This window comes from Tripterygium wilfordii, chromosome 1 (genome assembly GCF_013401445.1).
Source record: "Tripterygium wilfordii isolate XIE 37 chromosome 1, ASM1340144v1, whole genome shotgun sequence".
Classification (NCBI taxonomy): Eukaryota; Viridiplantae; Streptophyta; class Magnoliopsida; order Celastrales; family Celastraceae; genus Tripterygium; species Tripterygium wilfordii.
In genome coordinates, this window is record NC_052232.1 from 1,086,772 (window position 1) to 1,103,301 (window position 16,530).

At 36.7% G+C, this 16,530-nt stretch overlaps 3 protein-coding genes across 5 annotated transcripts; 1 reads left to right on the plus strand and 2 right to left on the minus strand.

Annotated features, from left to right (window-relative positions):
* The first annotated feature begins 1,198 nt into the window (after nucleotides 1–1,198).
* LOC120004019 (protein DOS2-like) lies at nucleotides 1,199–2,789 on the plus strand. The gene has a single exon (XM_038853222.1). It carries the CDS (start codon nucleotides 1,348–1,350, stop codon nucleotides 2,566–2,568), a length of 1,221 nt encoding a protein of 406 aa, XP_038709150.1. The 5' UTR covers nucleotides 1,199–1,347; the 3' UTR covers nucleotides 2,569–2,789.
* Nucleotides 2,790–3,577: 788 nt separating this feature from the next.
* Nucleotides 3,578–6,135, minus strand: LOC120002810 (BI1-like protein). Its single transcript, XM_038851646.1, has 4 exons — nucleotides 5,803–6,135; nucleotides 4,480–4,593; nucleotides 4,186–4,343; nucleotides 3,578–4,071 (listed from the first exon to the last, which is right to left on the minus strand). Exons 1-4 carry the CDS (start codon nucleotides 6,056–6,058, stop codon nucleotides 3,865–3,867), a joined length of 735 nt encoding a protein of 244 aa, XP_038707574.1. The 5' UTR covers nucleotides 6,059–6,135; the 3' UTR covers nucleotides 3,578–3,864.
* Nucleotides 6,136–6,678: 543 nt separating this feature from the next.
* On the minus strand, nucleotides 6,679–9,607 carry LOC119981852 (protein RDM1-like). 3 transcript variants are annotated; one of them, XM_038825089.1, is made up of 4 exons: nucleotides 9,459–9,607; nucleotides 7,989–8,181; nucleotides 7,235–7,630; nucleotides 6,679–6,986 (listed from the first exon to the last, which is right to left on the minus strand). In XM_038825089.1, the coding sequence occupies exons 2-3, from the start codon at nucleotides 8,143–8,145 to the stop codon at nucleotides 7,245–7,247; spliced, it is 543 nt and encodes a 180-aa protein (XP_038681017.1). In that variant the 5' UTR covers nucleotides 8,146–8,181; nucleotides 9,459–9,607; the 3' UTR covers nucleotides 6,679–6,986; nucleotides 7,235–7,244. The 3 variants fall into 3 exon arrangements, with proteins under 3 accessions (XP_038681017.1, XP_038680938.1, XP_038680962.1); XM_038825010.1 differs by lacking the exon at nucleotides 6,679–6,986 and having other exon boundaries at nucleotides 7,162–7,630; XM_038825034.1 differs by lacking the exons at nucleotides 6,679–6,986; nucleotides 9,459–9,607 and adding an exon at nucleotides 8,298–8,641 and having other exon boundaries at nucleotides 7,162–7,630.
* Between the last annotated feature and the right edge of the window lie 6,923 nt (nucleotides 9,608–16,530).

Sequence of the window (16,530 nt, forward strand, 5' to 3'; positions counted from 1 at the left end):
TACTATGGAGAAGACTATTATTAAACCCAAGAGCTCCTTACTTAATACCAGGTACGTGAGAGGAATATGTTTTAAACCTAAATTAAATTATGATATGGTGAGCTTGCCTCAGCAGTATGAAGCCAATGCTGAAACATGAGAGGATCATGTGCTGGGTTTGGTAAATCTGAGGCAAATGCTCTGAATAATTGGGTGAATCTCAAGGTTTAGATTCGAAATTACAGCGATTGTAATTTCTGAATCATGGACTCGGAAAGTCCTAGTTCGATTCCCCTTGGGAGCATCGGAGCAATACTCTTGTGACAACACAATTTACTCTGTTGTCAGGAGGGAAATATCTATGCGTGCGAGTTTGACGATCAGAATTTAGGTCTATATCAGGTGTCCAAATGGCAAGTGTCGTTCTACCTTTAGAATTGCTAGACAATCAAACGATTGTAGGATATGTTTTCAAGGACTCTGATTCTGCAAAATAGCAAATTGCAATTTGAAACAACTTCCTCAAAATCCCTCCACAGGGGACACAAATCAACTACCTCAGAGTTATAGATGATCGAATACGTAGAGTGAGTAAATGATCTGAATAAATAAACCGCTTGGATTCTCGTCCTTCAAAAATTCAACCTAACTTCAAATCCGCCTTATGGGCTGGGCTCATCTTTTTAACAATTGGGCCTGCGGGTTATCACGGGCCTAAGATTTGGCTATCTTGGGTTAGGCCTTCTTCCTCTACAGTTTTCTGGACTCTATGGACTTGATCTTGAATAATCGGGCCCTGTATGCTATCATGGCCTGCATCACTAGGAGTGGAAAATAATCGATTTTAGGGTCAATTGCACATAGGGATATGCAACTTTGTCCGAATCCAGATAATTGAATTTGTTCGACTTAGATTAAATTAAGTTTGAATATTATTTACATGTTTAAAATCTAGGTCTAAATACAAAAAATTTGTCAGATTTAAAATCAAGTTTGGATCCAAACACAGAAATTTTATTTGATATACTTGTTCGGACCCCAACTCAAATTAGATTCTTGTTCAATTTATTTGTCGAAATTTAAACTAATCCGAATAATTCCATTTAAGATCTGACCATATACCTTTTTCTTGGATAAACGTGGATCCCTAAAATTGATTCCAAGTCAGCATCAAAGTCATAGGTGATAGGTGTCTTCACCGTGAGAAATCTATTAAACGTAAAACCCATTCGGTTTCAATTTTCAAAAACTTGTTAAACCTCCTCATCATCTTCTAATCGGATCCAAAATTGAAACCCCGATGAAACCCTAACATACTAAAAATCCTTCAATTCCTTCATTCTCAATCTTCGATTTCGTTTCCAATACATGGATTTCTTCAAATCCGTCTTCTCCGACGATCCATCTCCACCCGATTCGCCCAAAACCGAACAATCCCTGGATCCCGATTCGGATCCCGCTCCATCATGGAGCTTCGGTGGGTTGATCAAGACTCTAGCTTCGAAATCCGACTCCGTGATTCAGCACTACCGACGTGACTTCGAGGAGTTGGGTTCTGGGCTGCGGAAGGAAACCACCGTGATCAGGGAGGTGGCATCACGTGCGGTTCAGGGCCTTCCGGCAACGCTCGAGGTTGGTGCATCGGTTGCTCAGGAGTCGTTGGAGTCCGTCGGCCAAGCTGTGGATGATATTGGGGCCTCCGTCTGGAAGTCCACGACCCAGATTATTTCCCAAGGTAAAGAACGCCTCTTAGCTTCTAATGGTGGTCGCGATTCTGATTATACAGATAAGAGAAATAGTGATTACAATAGTTCTGATGATAACACACGGCGTCCTTTGGAAAGAAAACTATACAATCGTTTTGATGTAAAATTGCGGGCAATTCAGAGTGATTTGGATACCTATTGTACGGAACCAGAGGATGTTGGGGAGTATGAGGAGTGGAGGTCGAGGTTTGTGGTGGATGAGAAGGGAAAGGAAATTGAGGATTTGATTGAGGAAAATCCGGTGATAGGGGAGTTTTACGGGAGGGTTGTTCCGAGTATTATCGACAATGAATCTTTTTGGAGTAGGTACTTCTATAAGGTGCACAAGCTTAGGCAAGTGGAAGATGCAAGAGCTAAGCTTGTCAATAGAGCAATTTCCGTGGAGGAAGATGAGGAATGGAGTTGGGATATAGATGAGATTGATGATGATGAGGATAAGGAGAGTGCTGGAAACTTAACAAAGGGAGGTTCAAGCCTAGATGTGGAGATTTCAAGTCATGGGGTTTCTGGGTCATTACCCGAATTGGGTAATACTACTAAGTTGGAGGAGAAAGATGATGATAAGGTGGGTTTGGAAGGGAAATCGGATAATGGTGGATCGTGCAAGGATAGCGATGTGTCAGTGATTTCAACCCAGGCATCTTTGCCCGAGGAAGAAGACATGGGTTGGGATGAGATTGAAGACATTGGGGTCACCGATGAGAATAAGGGAGATGCTACTGTGAATATGAGCAGAGCTGATCTACATAAGAAGTTGAGTGCTGCTGAGGAAGAAGAGGATTTGAGTTGGGATATTGATGATGTTGATGATGAACACAATTAATTGTGTTAATTGGGTGAAGATTGGTAATTTTGAAAGTGATTGCTTCATCATTATAGTTGAATATGTAATATACCTCCTTGCTATCACTTCCTTAGAAATTCAAATGACTGGATTCTTATTTATTGTTGGTTTCTCTGAAATTCATTGTCATTGCCTTTTTCAAACTTTTCTGGCCTGGTATTTGTAATTGTTTCTGGTAGGTAGAACTTGGTTTTTGATGAGCTTTTCAGGACAAAAGCCCTTGCAGTGGGTGTAACTGTTTTTAAATGTTTGATGGCTTTGCTTTGATTAACAGAATTTCAATGAATTTAATGGGTCATCTCGCTCAGCAAACGAACAAAACTAGGGGTGGCAAAAAAAAAATCAATTCCAGGCGGTTTCAGGTTGTTTCCAGCTCAACCTTGGATAACATCAAATGTTTATAAAATATTTACATGTCCATACTCCAACCTAGATTAGATTTCGGACATATTTAATTGATCAAACCCTGATTAATTTAAATCTGAACAAATAAATCGAATAATAAACTAATTCGAATTAAGATCTAAACAAGTAAATCAATGTATTTGGATCCAAACCCATTTTTAAATCAGACAATTTTTTTGTTTGGACTCAGATTTTGAACATATGATATATTTAAATTTGATTTAATTCAGATCAAATAAATCCAATCATCCGAACCGGATGAAATTTTGTCACCCTAAACAAAACTAGCACATCGCATCCTACAGATGAAAAATGAGATTGATTGATCTGCACATTACCAACTATAAGGGAAAATGAGATATCCACCAATAAAGCAAGATACCAAATTCATCACAAAATTCATCATGTCGGCCTCAATTTCAACATTAATGGAATTATAACCAACAAGAGTTGGATTGATTGACAAACGACTGAGTTAGACATATGTATACCCAAAGTTCGATTCCAATCACAAACATAATTCTATGTGATATTTCAAAAAAAAAAACATTAATGGAATTATGAAAACAGGAAAACAAAATCATAGAACAACAAAAATTCCATAAAACAGAAAACTGCAAGTTGTGTAGCCATATGGCTGTTTGCAGCACTTATTTATTCAGCCAAACGACCACACCCTGATTCAGAAAAACACGAGACTAAGTAATCTGCAAGAGGCAGCAGTCTAACTAGAACCGGTACAACAGTCCAGAGCATATACCATGTACACAATAAAGTTTCTCCACACTTGGTTTCAATTTAAGATGAAGATGCATCTCGAATTAACATATTTTGGACTCATGTTACCCCAGCTGTGAGAGTACCGTACAGCTAATTGTTTGCCTGCCTCAGTACCCGCAAGATGGAGATGAACAAGTTCAAAATGTCCAAATAGAGAGTAGCCGAGGCCAAAATATACTCATCATATGTGAAGCGCTTGATCAGTTTTTCGGTGTCATAGACTATATAACCGCAGAAAATCAAAGCGCTAATCCCACCATAAACAGCAACCGAGGTTGGGCCAAGAGGGAAGAACATCTGTGTGGACATCAGAAGATCCAGCCAGTCAGTAAATACCACAAGTAAGTACTTGAGCCTATATACAAAATAACAACTACCTCATGGACAGACAAGAAAAGTACGAAATCTGACCTGGATAAAACCAGTTAAGATGAGGATAATAAGACTGGTGAATAATATTGGTCCAAGGAAGCTGAAGTCTTTGCCCTTCTTAGCGGCCCAAAATGTGTACCCAGTAAGGGAGGAAACCACAGCTCCAGTTAGAATCAATGCTTCAAGCACAATCCTTCCTAAAATACCAAATAGGAAAATATATTGATGTCACGTTTCCACAACTTCGTAAGTTTTAAGAAAAGAAAAGAGATGATAAAAATTCTTGAGAATTGCAGATAGAATAGTGTCAAAATAGAGAAGAAATATACTGACCATCTGTGTTAGCACAGGTCATTCCAACAGTGAAGCTCAGAGACACGGTGAATAGACCAAGAATGACCAAGTTCACAGGGTGTTTTTGGTGGTACACATGTAGGGGCCATATAACTGCATGGATTCCATATTAATCATTAGAGTAAATCATAGAAGCACAAGCACATAATGATGTGAGGTACAACTTTCCAGATGGTGAATAATCTTATAATCTGTGCTTATAATTCATGTAATGCACAATACTTATCATCATGTCCAAGTCTATTAACAAGGATACCAATATTTTTTGAAAAGGAAAAATTTCATTAGCGGCACTGAGGGGGTGCAACCCAAAGAAGACAGCAAAACAAATCAAGGCCTAAGCCTCTCAAAAATATTGGAACAAGTTCCAGTCAAACAAAGCTTAAGATTAGAGAGCCAACTATCCAAAAAAATCCCAAGCGGGCACTCTTTGTCCTGAAAAATCCTAGAGTTACGCTATTTCCAAATTAACCAGCATGTGATTTGAAGAATTGTGAACAAAAAAATTTGCTTGGCCTTGTTGGAAGCACAAAAGTTCCATGATTCAACCTCTGAGGTCAAGGATACCAATATTGAACATAAATAAAAAGGCATTCAAATGATCTATAAAGGCGTGAGTGTACATGACCTCCGAGACAGCAACACATAAGAAAACTATGATTTTTCCAATAAAGAAGTATATTCATGACCCAAGCATGACAGGCATTGAAGACAATTATATGAGACACATTGAATAAATTATGATCATACGACTTTAGTCCTGGAATTCTCATGAATATTATCTAAAAGCACTACTCTAAAAGAACTCTTTATACTAAATTCATTTCCTCAATTGTTTTGAAACCACTCAGAAACTCTCACCCACGAACCTTGCATGATATTGGATGGCAAGTTTCGTGAAATGGAAGAAAAAAAAAAGTATATACAGTTTGTATCGAAGCACATTGTGATTAATTTATAAATTCCTGAAAATGACCAAAAAAAGCATTTTTACAAAAGCTATTGAAAAACAAAACTGAAAATGTCTCATAAACCCTAATTAAACGAAGCATGACTGTCATTCACAATCAGAATTAAGTAAAAATCCCCTCAAAACACCGATCAAAAACACTAATCAAGATCTGAACCCTTATATATTGATGTCCCCAAACATGCATCCACAGATCAATCAGAACAAAAAAATCAACAGATCGGAACCACTAAACCAAAAGCACAAAAGGATTTCAAAGAATTCATAAGCAGAACCAAACAAAATTGAAGAACACATGAATAATTAAGAGACGGGATCATGTAGGGTCGTACGGATGAAGGGGAGGAAGAGTAGGAAGAGAAAGAGGCCAGAGGATCCCTGGAGTAGGTTGGTGAGCGGGGCGTAGAGTACGGTGGCGGCAGATACGGCGGTTGTTAGGATGATCTGAGCGGCAAGAATACCGTAGACCTTGCGTATGAAACCCCATCGCAGCTGGTTCTCACCCAAGCTCATCCCCGGGAACAAGGTCTCTCCATTCCCTGCCTCTAGATCTAGCTCCTTCGCACCCACTCGCTCGTATCCAAACATCTTTCTCTCTCTTTCTTGCTTTTTTCTAGAGAGAGAAACCGAAGACAACTTCTTCCTTGCTTGCTTGGTTGAAAAGAGATGAGCCCGTGAGAATTCAGAATTGTAGTTGACGACGGGGATTCCGGTGTGGGCCCTACGCGCTTTCTATCAAACCCTTCCGTGTAATTTATAATATTTTCCTGGATACTTCTGCAAATAACTTTTCTCCATGGACCTAATAATATAGGAAAGCCAACTACTTCATCTAAACGTTGATTCTTTTTAACATCCGACGGTGCTCCCAATGCGATGTCACTAAACTAAGATATGGAAACTCTGCAATTCCCATATTTACTCTATATTTCGAATTCGGGGGAAGATCAGTGCACATTGCGATGGTTCCTCCCCACGTTGGTTATTTTTAGTATGGGAGTATAATTGTATTTTTGAATACTTGAATAGCTTGCTATAAAAGGGCTAAAAACCTAGACTCAATTGTAACTTTGAATTTTCTTATATTGAAAACAACCATTTTGTCGAACCACGTAAACTTTTTGTTCTTCTTTGTTTTTTATCTCTTTGATTGTTGTGTGTGTTGCTCTATTATCTATGTTTTGTGAGAACCTGTGTTACAACACTAATCTCACTAGGAGTGTATCATGACAGTTTCTTAAAGGAAAATGGAAGTAACAATGCTCCTAGACGTCCAATTCTAGTTGCAGAGGGAAATATTCCTTGAATATTTTAATCACCTGTATATCCTAAGTCCTAACATCTGATATTGCTAAATATGTTTTCTAACAGCGATACAGTTTCTATGGAAACATTGAAGGATTTTCACAGAATAGGGTTGCAAATTCTGGCCAGTTCAGGTGCTGACCTGATTGCATTTGGTTCTCCTGCAATTCAATGTCTAAAAAAGCTGCGAGTATCATCACTCAAGACAACTCTGTGCCATAGAAAAAAAAATAATCATATAACTATGTGCCAAACAATTTTTCATCTGTAAAACTATTAACAGCAACATCCAATTTTTCAAAGTCATGAATCCTCAGAAGAAGCTAGGGAAAATAATTAAATAACACCCGTGACTTCTAGATTTTACCCCTGCAACTCTACCACTAGGACACATGTTCGCATGTATAAATATTTTAAAATCAGAATTAGCACAAAGTGAGAAACAACTGAGGGACTTACAAGATGAGCTTCATAATTCTGGGAAAATGGAATCAATAAAAGTATGGTGGATTGGGTCTGACAGCCACAGTTTCGCTATATGATCATGAGATGAGGTATGCCGGTGGATTTCTTCAACTAGCCAGATGGTGGCTTCAGCTTTGCAAGGATGAATAACAATATCTAATGGCTTGTGCTCATCTTCAGCACCGCTCCTTAGTTGATCCCACTGCTTGAGGAGAATATTGGTGAGATAATGTAACGGTTGCCCATATATCTGCTTAATCGATTTGCCCAATCCCACCCATGAAGAAAAGGGGATAACAGAGCCACGTTGCATTGGAATTGGCAGCTGTTTCATGTATTCCTGGTACATCTTTGCCCTTTTTATCAACAAAACTGCGTCTTGAAGCAAATCTATGTAGAAAGAATACAAATATAACAAAAATGTGGAACATGTTTAAGCCAGGTGCAATGCAAGACATGAATGAATGCCTAAGTTTTATGTTGTCCTTAGAACTCAAGGACACAAAGGTACGAGCCTATAGAACAGATCCGGTTCAAGTAAGGCTGTAAGTTTTATGTTTTCCTTGGATACAAGGAGATTTTTTGGACGTTCAGAGTAATGTTTAGCCAAACTCAAATTTGCAAAAACTTTATAAGACGAGTCTGAGACATTTTTCCTACATAATGGCTTCAATCAATCAGATAACCACAAAAACAAGGAAGAAAATGAAATTAGAAATTAAATGAGGAATCCCAACAGTTAAAGAACCTTCATATGCAGTAGCTTTAGGAGCTCCATCAATTGCCATGTCACTGGCTGACTGTGCTCCAAACCCAACATTAACCTCTACACCCTGATCTGAGGAAGAAGATTCGTCTGTTGATATAACATCAACTTGCCCATTCCATGGCATTGTTCTCTCCATGGTATGTGGAATGTTGCCCTGAAGAAGATAAACCAACTAAGTATCACATCGACAAAATTATGAAAGTAAGAGAGAGCTTAACATTAGATTTAGATACTTCATGAAATATAAGCAAGGTCAGATCGTACGTGCAAATGAACTATAAAGATTACCCTGCATCCACTAGACCATTAGCATTATTAACAGCAACTCTTTTTTTTTTTCTGCTGTCATGTGTGATTTCCTGAAAAACTTGAGTTCAACCCAGGAACCCACCAAACCCAGTCAATGCCTTCATGAATGCGTTTACCGTAAGTATCTATCGTTTGCATCCACAATTCTTTGCACCCGCAATTTCTTACATCTCAACTTGAAGTGGGTTCTAGCATAAATGTGTTAGGGTAAATGTATATCCTTTTACAGATAAACAGAAAAAGGGAAACCTAAATCTCCTTACGACCAAGCACACATTGGTATATCTAAATAAGAAGATAGAGGCCGCAACAGAGACGTCATACTGCAAAAGTCAAGGCATAGTAAGAGTGTGTTTGGATTGAGGGATTTGGAGGGAAGGGAAGAGAAGGGAAAAAGAGTTTCTTTCCAATTCCCTTGTTTGGATAATTTATAAAAAATTGAGGGGAGGGATTTGAGGGGATTTGGGAAGAATATTTCATTAAATTTTTGTCAAAATTCTTTCCTCCCAAAATGGAGTCATTTGGAGGGAAGAGATTACTAATTAACTTACTTATAAGTTTAAAACCAATTTTACCCTTGAACATAACCCTTAAACATAAAAAATAAGGATAAACTAGTAAATTAAACTATTTTTCTTTCATTTCTTTTTTTTATCTATCCAAACATGAGAGAGGGAAATGTCTTTTCCCTTCCATTCTCTTCCCTTCTCTTCCTTCCCTTTCCCTTCCCCCCAAATCTCTCAATCCAAACACACTCTAAATGTTTACCTAAATTGAGCCTAAAAAGTTCCTAACATTTCCAAAATTTACCAAAAACGTGCACACTTTATGCTAAAGAAAATCAAAGACGCGCAAGAGATCACTGGGATTCACAGCAAGATGCCAAAAACAAACAAGCATGCAAGAAAATAAAAAATTGCAGCTGGGTTCTTTCAAACAAGATAAATAGAAAACCCAAAAGAGTTAACAAGATCAGCAACCTAATTCGACAATCCATCCAGCGCTGAACAAATGAAACAATTCGAAAAATCGATCTCACAACCCCACATTCAATTCAATTAGTTGCTCAAATAGCTGATTGATAACCGAATTTTCTAAAAAGAACAAAAACCGGGAAGAGAACAGGAATAGGGGGTTCACCTGAAAGATAAGGTGAAATGTGACTCAAGCTCTCCTTTGATCTCCGGACCTTTGCCGTATCGGAAGCTGAAAAAGGAGTGATATTTCCCCTTTGACCACAACTAGAACTAGGAAGGCGTTGAGCACTCAGATTTCAGCTAGGAGTGCGAACTGATTAATTGCAATGTTTTAAAAACCGGATTTCGGATCGTGACGGTTGGCCACCGAAAACCGGTTTAGCCGGTTCAATCGGTTTGACCGGTTGACCGGTTTTATTTGATTAATTAAATTTTTAATAATTAATAAAAAATTATAAAAAACCTGTAAAAATACTAGAAAAATTAGAAAAATACTATAAATTAAAATGCATCCAAATAAATAATAACCACATAATAACACTCTCAGGCCTAGTTTGGCAAAGCTTTTTGAAAGTAGTAGATATACTAGCAGAAATGGTGGTAGCAGAAATGCTAGACAATTTTAATAGCAGATATGCTGCCTGAATGCTAGGTAAGTGTTTGGTTGAACTTTTACTGTTAACATTTGGACTTTGTAGCATATTGTGATAAATTACATGCAGGGGTATTTATATATTAGTTGTATATGCTGTATCCAAACATACAAATTAATTTATAAAATTAATATAATGAATTTAATTAAATTCAAGATAATAATAGATTATAAATTAATTAATCAATTATCAATTTAAATAAATTGAATTTATTTATTTAATGAGAATGATTTTAATAACAATTTAATTATTTAGGGTATTCTTGGCATATCAATAATTGATTGGGGACAAAATAGGAAAACGCTGGTTAAAATTTGTGAAATTGTAAAAAGTTGGAGCATTTTGTAACTAGTAGAAATGCTACGAAAAAGGCTCTTGGATTTGGTGCCATGAAATTGCTGTTTGGATGACTTGCAGCATTTATACTAGCAAGTAGTATAAATGCTACCAAAAATTGTCATCCAAACTGGGCCTCAATCTCAAATTAAACATAATATTACCAAATGTAATTTTCAATTAACAAACATTCTTATAAAAAATACAACATAACTATATAAATTATAAAAGTTCAAGTCTAACATAATCATTTAAATCTCAATTAGGTTCAACTTTTACTTTTTTTAAAGAAAATTACTTATTTTTTTATACATTGTTTTTTTTTATCAAAAAATTCTCAATTTTGAATTTTTCAAACCGGATAACCGGTATTTATACCGAAAATCGGCCGGTTGAACCGGTATTTGACCAAATCGGTATTTTACTGATATTTTATTAAATCGTACCAGTGACCCCTCCGGTTTCCGGTTCAACCGGTTGAACCGGTATTTTAAAACACTGAATTTAATTGGATCAATCGGAGCAAATTGACCAGGAGCTTTATTTAACTTGGGCTTTTGTTGTTATTGGGCTATCTGAAGGCCGCTCAATGATCAAGCAGTAGGCCTTTTTGCTAATACCCAAGCAAAGCTGGTTTGGGCTTACGTTGGACCAAAATTTTAGCTAGATGGGCCATACCTGTATTTGTCTAGTCCTGGGGCTCTGTTGGAGATTGTGATTGTGTTGGCCATTCTGATTCAAAGTCAAGCAAAATTGTCATCATCCAAATCACGAAATTGATTAATATCCTAGCTGTTAGTATCCTAGTTATCTCCACTACTGAGTTTCAAGTGAATTCGTGGGCTCCACATGTCTCATGTGATACACATGAAATTCTGTGGGTACAACTTAGCAGCTACGATAACAGTAATCCCTATCATAACTGTTAAAATTGAAACAAATTCAACCACCAGTACAATTATCGTTTCTTTTAACGAAGTTAGGTACAAAGCACCTTTCCGCTACAACCTCTTAAGAAACTGGTATGCAATGTGAATAGCATCGAAAGTCTTCTTACAAGGAATAACGTGAGCCATTTTAGAAAACCGATCTACTACCACAAAAATCGAATCGTTACCAAGCCCTGTCCTGGGCAAGCCCTGCACCAAATCCATGCTGATATCAGTCCAAGGCCCTACTTCGACAGAACTACTTTTAGTTTTAGAAACATTTGTGGTCAGTTTGATATGCTTGTTTCTCATGTATTTTTATTTTTCAAAAAAATAGAAAATAACCTAAAAACGTTTGTTTGTCCATTTTAAAAAATACTGAGTAGAAAATCACTGGAAAATAGTTTGAAAACAGAAAACCAAAAAAAGACGTTTTCTAAAAAATCAAAAACACTAGAAACATACCCAAAAAATCATCTTGAGTTGTCAATAGCAATTTTTATTATTTTTTTTTGCATTTTTAACATGAAAAGGATAAGTGATCCTTCTCAATAACTAGCACCATGGCCCAAAGACTTGAATACAGTGGGCTCATAGGCAAATTCAACAGTTGGGTCTCTATCTAGAATGAGAAACTTCAAACCTCAAAAAATGGAAGAAAAACAAAAAAAAAAAAAAAAAAAGCCTCATCTAGTCATCTGATATGAATATGATATGCATGATTTGAGTGCAAGAGGGGGCAGTGCCACACACACAAATATCAATGCTGGTGTGACTTGTGAGTTGTGAGTGGTCAGTGGGTTTTCTGACCCAATCTCCCCCCTTTGTGTAGTGTATTTATAGTCATCCCACCACTTCACTTCACTTCACCATCATCCTCATTTACTTCACTACTGCTACTACTACTCTCCTTCATATCACTTCATGTACACACACCATCAATTTGCAGGTCATGTAATTCATTGACAGTGGTCCTAATTGAAAACATTCTTAGGCCTTCACCCACTTATGTGCAAGAGCCTCAAATTAGCCCAAATCTTTTGTGTGGAGATGCACAGCTACCTATTAGTAGCTAGACTGAAAAGGGCCTCATGATAAGAAGAACAAAAGGGAGAGAAGTGGAGAAAAAAAAGGTTTGTTATGTTGAAATGTTGACTTAGCGGAAGCCCTGTGAAGAAATACCACTAAAAAAATATATATTTATAACTGAAATCGAATATTGGACACATATATATCTAATCTAATTGATTGACATTAGGATGATCTAGAAGATACCTCCATAAGTACCTTTTGACATTACCAGTTTATGTATTATTATTGTCTCAATTAGTGATTCAGTGGAAGGTTTATGACATTGTTTTCAGAAAGCTTCCATGATTAGAAATTAATAACGTTGCTGTAATACCCTAAAATCATCTTGTTGAGCAAAATGCTGATTGATAGATAATGAATTACATCGCCTCCTCACAACTTTTAAAATATATTCACAAGTCGCACGGTGTCAATACCTTCATATAGGTTAATGGTGAATCCCTCTGGGGCGAAATCATATGAATTCGAAAGGTACAGAGTATTCTCACTAGGAGTAATATCTTTATGACCACACACTGAATCTCGTTTCAACTTACCATGTCGTCAGATGAGAAACTTCTGTAAACACAAGCTTGATCGTCGGAGTTTAGGCTCATATTGAATGGGTCGAGTTTAGATTCATAACGAATGTATAAAGAGTAAATTCGTATGTTGTTGTTTACTGTTACTGACAAAAAAGTGTCAGTATAAATACGTATATATTTAATATTTTCGCTTCAAAATCATGGCAATTGATGTTCTTGCATGCCCAATTTCATCATATATACTTTTCATACATGCATGCAAGTAATGTTATACATGGTAGACAAGTCTACATCAGAATTATGTGATAAATATTCCAATTGTAGAGAGAGAGAGAGAGATTCATATACTTTGTATCTATGGTGGATAATTTAAGAACATGACTGGTGAATCAAAAGCAATCCACGGTAATCTATTTTTGAAAACTGAAAGAACAAAAACGGACAAAACACATACAATCGAAAAAGAAGAGAGAGAGAGAGAGAGAGAAACAAAAAGCACAAAGAAAGAACAAAAATAAGGTCCTGCCATTGTTATACTTTGACTGCCTGCCTCGTAAATCTTCAATTTGGCCTTTAATTCACCAAAGGAGAGTTGGTAGTTTAGGAAACACAAGCAAACATTAAACAAAAAAAAGCAAAGAAAATCTTCTTGGCATTCTTTATGTTTTCTTTTGACTAGTTTTGGCACCTAATAATGCTTGAATTATGCATGGTTAGTTACTGTTAGAAATCTCACCCATTCAAATTAATAATATTGTCCGTTTGGGTTTGTCGATTCACTATGAATATACATAAGACCTGCACAACTTCGTTCTTCCTACGCCGTCTCACTTAATGATATTTACGTCCAAGGAAAAAGCCCTAATCGATGGATAAAGAGTGTGACTTTCCTTATAAACCACATTGCTTTAGTTTACCATAACGGTATGAGATATTTAACAAGTCTTGACAATTATTGTTGGGGCTTATTGAGATTACTCCAAGAGAGATCAAATATTCCTATTGTCATTTTTCAAACTGTTGGAAGATTTAAAAGGATCTAACATGATGTGCACATACTCCATGGACGGTTCTTGTCTCTCCAAGATACCATTTTTATGTTCTTTGTTCAAAGCTCCAATAAAACCCATATTATGGCTTTTTTGAATACTTGACAATGGTGTTCTTTAGATACATACCACTTGATGAGATCAGAGTAATGGAGTGCCCTAGAGAATGTATTTAGATGCTATTAGAAGACTATGTACTCATTTATCGGCTAGACTAAATCCTTGGAAGTTAATGCATGTCTGTATATGTCCGATACCCACGTTTACGTGTGAGCTCATATACGCATTTTGTTGAGAAAAATCCCTTAAGAATACGAGTTTTAAAGTCGTAAATCCTAGAAGATCCTGAAAACCATGTGATAGGTTGGGCTTAGACTTGAATTTGGGAAAGCGGACAATAAGAACTTGGTTCAATTACAATGCTAAGCATGAACACTAATTGTTGTAATCCTTAATTATTAGCTTGCAAACAAACCATATCAATGCAGGGAATTAAATCAATTTGAAGTGGTGCCCAATTTCTTCCCCTCCACACAATGAGGGACGAAGAGAAAATATGCATCCAAGATACCCTTCTTTTTCATGATGTCCTCATTGAATCCAAAAACCTTGGTTTTTTAGATAGATACCATGTTGAAGACATCAATGTTATCTAAGAAGACAAAAGAAGGAAAAGAGAGACTACCATATTGTGGGGCCACTACATATTGTAGGGCCAACTCTCTTTGCTCTTTAGATACCTCCATCCAATTACCAAATATGGCCCACTGCACTTTAGTCTTATTGATACAAGTAATCACTTTTTTTTCCCCTCCCTAAATGCTTGAAATGATTCTTTCAAGCCCCACATATAGAATAAGCAAGAACCACAAGGAACATTTCATTCATAAAAATAAAAAATAAAAAAAAAGAAACAGAGAGAGAGAGAGAGAAGGAAAAGCATGTCACCAGCCATTTTCATGAAGGAAGAGTTGATTTCCATGCTGATTAGATAACCCTTTGATTTGAACAATATGCAAGTCCACTCAATGATGTTTGGAATATTACACAAAAAGGGTTTCTAGCTGGTCATCTACTATTTGATTCCTAATCTCCTATATTTCAACCCATGACCAAGACCCATTGGCAATAACAAGTGCCTTAAGATGCCACCTAGTATGTGTTGATTTCATATTAAAAAACAAAAGACATTCTCTGTACCACCTCTTCTTCTCCATTTCTTCTTCTTCATTTCTTCTTCTTCAACTCTTATTATTCTCAACTTATAAGACTTTGCAAATAAAGGTATAACATGATGATATCGGAGTAAAGTTTCAGTCTAGTTGGATGGGCATAACCTAATCCACAAGTGCGAGCGAGTGTAATCTCACATCACTTGGAAAACACTTAATGATATAGTTTATAAGAAAAGTGTAAGAATCACTCATTCAACAAGACCCATAAGAACAAAGTAGTACGGACCCGATGTTTACATAGTGAACCGATAAACCTAAATCGGACAACATTGTTGATTTGAGTGGGCTTAGATTTCTGATAACTCACATAATAGCTAGATTAGTATCTTATATGAAACAACATAGTCTAACAATGGCAGAAGAAAAACCAAATGCCATGTAATGGAGTTTTATGAATCATGACATGGGAAACAAGATAATATAAAGCAAACCCTAATCATCTAGTAATGGGAGAAATGGCCATTGATAAATATAGCACACACTTGATGATGGTGGAGTAAAGGATTTACAAAGGACATTATATTGGTGTGTGATAGTTTATGCATAATCTATATCCCCCACCCAACTAGGGAATGTTGCGCCGTCTACTCAATAACTATTGCCCTTCAAAACAAATACTAGGAAAATGGTTGCTAATCAATGGTTAAGGCCCAACAATCATGAGTTTGTTCCATTTGTATTAAATTATGACTAGTCAAATGAGATCCCTAACTTGGGGAATGTAGGAGCCTAAACCCTAAATCTTTGACTAATTTTTTTATTTTGGCTATGATTTTCTATTAAAGGGCCAAGAGGAGGAGAAGCTGCCCAAAAAAGAGAGCGCATGGACGACCAACGGCACGCCTAATTGATCCATATTTTGCTTTCTAAATCTCCAAACAATTAAACCATTGACTTAGACTATCAATTTCACTGTTAACACTAAAAATATCCTTCCAATGAAATGTTGACACGTGTCACCTCATAGACCAAGAAAGAGGTGTACGGGTTGGGGAGTATCTTTGGCCAACCGAGGTACCATCTCGGCCTGTACTCCTCGATACGGTCTAACAGGCCTAACCCCCCATATGACAAAAATACTTCAGGGTATTGAGGAACACCCATCACCGAACATAAAGGAAATCTACGAGAACATTAAAACCCTGAAAATTGGGACAAGTGCCCTTGTTTTCCAAGACAACCAAAGATTGATCAGCCAAGAAAGACATCGAAATTGATAATCAACATTCCCTACATTCTTCCATTGGTCTAATTGTCTAAAGAAGCAAACATACACAATGCTCCATAAAGCAGAATACAAACAAACTACAGATTTAAAAAAAAAAAAAAAAAAACCCATTTAAAATTGAAGTTTTTGAGGAGATACACTAGCAGAGTAGCAGCCCCACAACCACAACAACCCTATTAAATTAACAAT